General features: G+C 29.6%; 1 protein-coding gene across 2 annotated transcripts in view; it reads right to left on the minus strand.

Annotated features, from left to right (window-relative positions):
* Nucleotides 1-3,309, minus strand: part of LOC108752342 (spondin-1) — a 14,419-nt gene that overhangs the window by 10,727 nt on the left and 383 nt on the right. Inside the window, exon 1 of one of the 2 annotated variants that reach the window (XM_018493128.1) lies at nucleotides 1,986-2,127. The exons of the other annotated variant lie outside the window; for it this stretch is intronic. Within the exon in view, the coding sequence (XP_018348630.1) occupies nucleotides 1,986-1,993 (8 nt within the window). The 5' untranslated portion in view covers nucleotides 1,994-2,127. Of the gene's footprint in view, nucleotides 1-1,985; nucleotides 2,128-3,309 lie in introns of those variants that run through there. 2 annotated transcript variants of the gene reach the window in all.

The raw sequence follows: 3,309 nt of genomic DNA on the forward strand, positions 1-3,309 counted from the left end.
CATAGTTTCAAAAATATTTGTAATATATCCTTTGGACATTGCTTGATAATTAAGCGCTTTCACGAGAATTTTATTTATATCGCTGTATTCCTTACCATGTGGTCTTATTCTTGCTTTTTTTAAGCAGAGTTTGTGATAGATTTTGCGATCAATATTCACTTTCACGGTTTCATCTTTCTTGTGTATCCATTAATCGTAAATTTCACATCGAAATTATAGAGCTCGGTGATGGCTGCGATAGCTATTGCTCCGCATGTACACACGTATGAAAACTGATGCATATATGATGTACGGTCAAACTTGTATCCTCCATTATATCCCTACCCGCGAACGCTCGCGTGGGTGAGTTTACACGTGTCACAGCACGCCCGCAATTAGCGAAATAATTAATAGTATGGGCACTCAACACGTCGACCCATAATACATACACCTCAATCTGTATTCAGTATTTTGCAAATTTATTAGAAATATGTAAATAATTAATTTCCTTTGTGATTAATTAATTTTCATCTGTGTGTTTTTTGTATTAAAGTATTTCATTGTGGTCGTATTTTATCTCTAGTACGATAAGATTTATTTTAGTTATTGCACATTTATATAAATAACGATTTATACGATGCATCTTTACACTCGATCATATTTCATTTTTCCCAGTAGACATGTTATAAATTAAATCATCTTTTCTTTTTCCGTCACGTATATTTAAATTTTGTAATACATCACTTTTAACAAATTGCGCCTATGATTAATTACATGCGTTAAAGCAAACCATTAATTGAACTGTATTTTTATTCCCTGTAATATTGCCAACGCAAAGACATTCTTTTCTATTCTATAAATCAACAATACATCTTTAATGATATTTAGTTTTATATTCTTTCTAAGATTATCTATACTAAAAAAAATATAGTGATGGCAACTAGTAAAGAATAAAGGTGACAGCTGTACAAACTTTATACGTAAAGTTAATGAATGTAGTTTAATAAGTTATTTTACATAATACTTGTCATAACTAAAATAGCTGCAATAAATAAAATAATTTATTTAACTATGTGCATTAATTCTACATATAAAACTAGTATAGGTCACCTTTGCAGAAATAATCTAACATTGGCCAATTTATTATTGTAAGACAGTAACAAATTATTTATTTGGAGTACTAAAAGTACTGAACAACAATGCTTTCACACTTAAAATAAGTAATTAATTACCATCTTTCCAGTATTAGATTTTTGTAAAGGTACTATGTGTTTTTCTTTGAGTGATTAATCATCTTTTTATTAATTATTTATTACGTTTATTTTTAGAACAATTCTGCAATGAAATGATTCTTCATTACTAACAGATTACTGATTACAAATATATCTAATTAGTTATTTTGCTGCTACTAGTGTTGCCATGATAATAATTGACATGGCTTAAATTCATGAGTCATGTGTCTTCCGTTAGCACAATTCGCTATTAGAGATCTGCAACGTCTGTATTCCCCGTACGACTTGACCATCTTTCAACTTTAACGAGCCATAATACAAATGAACATAGTTATTCAAGTCCTCAGCCTGTGATTCATTACACAGTGCAGTTTCAAATCATTATCACGCATGATCACGCGATATCGCGTCAAATTGATCACGTTCAATTAATCTATTATGTTTGACTACGTTGCCTCTGAACGATAATCACTGATTTGCCGTGATGTCGGCTTAACTAGCTGAAATCTACAATTTATTAAAATTTCAACTTGCGAAGCTTTCGGGCACTTATGTTTGAACAGGTAGTCTCGAAAATTGCGTTTATCATTTAGCTATAAAAGCGGCGCGCCGACATTGCTTTTATTAATTCATAGCTATTTCACGGTGAACGCTAATCGATACCGCCCTACAGCCGTTTTGTAAAACGTCCCACAGCTATCTTTTATTCCTTAAACACTAAGCTCCATTGAGAGTGTCCGTCAATTAAATTTATTGTAACAGCAATATACATACTTTACCATGTTATTTCCGATCCGCTTATACACAGCATACTTTGTTCACTGCACGATTAATGCACCCGCGTAATACATGAAAGATGACTTTTGAAAAACGCATTTATATCATTAGGAAAAGAAAAACGAAAACTTGGACGATTGACGAGCGGATCCTCGTCAGACATAATTCGCGGAATGACGAACGTTGCGGAGAACAGCTTCTTTTATGAAGCAGTTGGTCCTTTCACGCAGTTGCAAACCTCTACGGCTTCGGGGTGTCTTACCCACGGTCAAATCTAATTGCTTATCACGTGATGAAAGAACGTGATCAGTGATCGTAACTCTTAAATTAAGTTATTAATTAAAAAGAGATTTGAATTTAAACTTTCGGGATTATTAGATATCTTTATTAATTTTTAATAATTAGACTTAAACTAATTAACTATTTAATTAAATATCAGTAAAAAATTAGGATAAATAATTATATCTGATGTTATAAAAAAATAAGTACTGAAATTTTTCCATTTGTAGTAGATAGAAATATTCAAAATTTCAATTGAGCAAAACTTATCAATGTTCCACATGCAATATTTTACATTTCATGTATCTAAATGGTTACACATGCAAAATGCATCCAATTATTTGAAATTTGAATTTCATAATATTAACTGTATTAAAATCGAGAATAAATTTTCATAATGTCAACATCATATTAAGCATGACACAAGATTAATTGTATTGATCAATCCGAGGTAAACAAGATTCTCATTAAAATTCACAATACACCCACGCACACGCACATACACATATGTAAATATATACACTGAAAAAAATTTCTGGTAGAAATTTTACGAGTCAGAAAATTCTGACCATGTTAATCAGAAAAAAATTGGTTATCTAAACTAAAAGTATAATAGATTCAACCAGAAAATTCTGATTTATCTATTTTCAACACTGTTTAATAAAATTTGTAATGTCAAAATTATATTTAATTTAAGTTATTTTTAATCATTTCTATAGATCACTATTGCTTCTACTCAACGTGTTATTAATTTAACTGAGACAATGATGTTAAACAATTTAATTCAAGAAAATGTATTAAATTTGAATAAAATTTAGTTTATTATTTACTAAGTACACATATTAATATGAACCTTGTTTACTTTGAAACTAAGTACAATGAAATAGATTAATTTACATTTTAATACATTTGGAAGTTAAAAATAACAAAATGTTATTTAACTCAAGGAATTAGATTGCCATTGCTTTTTTCATATCTAACAATGAATCAGAATTCTAATTAATATCATACTCTTTTTTTCAGTGTATATATTATATAAAAA

Source organism: Trachymyrmex septentrionalis, unplaced genomic scaffold, assembly GCF_001594115.1.
Source record: "Trachymyrmex septentrionalis isolate Tsep2-gDNA-1 unplaced genomic scaffold, Tsep1.0 scaffold6, whole genome shotgun sequence".
Taxonomy (NCBI): Eukaryota; Metazoa; Arthropoda; class Insecta; order Hymenoptera; family Formicidae; genus Trachymyrmex; species Trachymyrmex septentrionalis.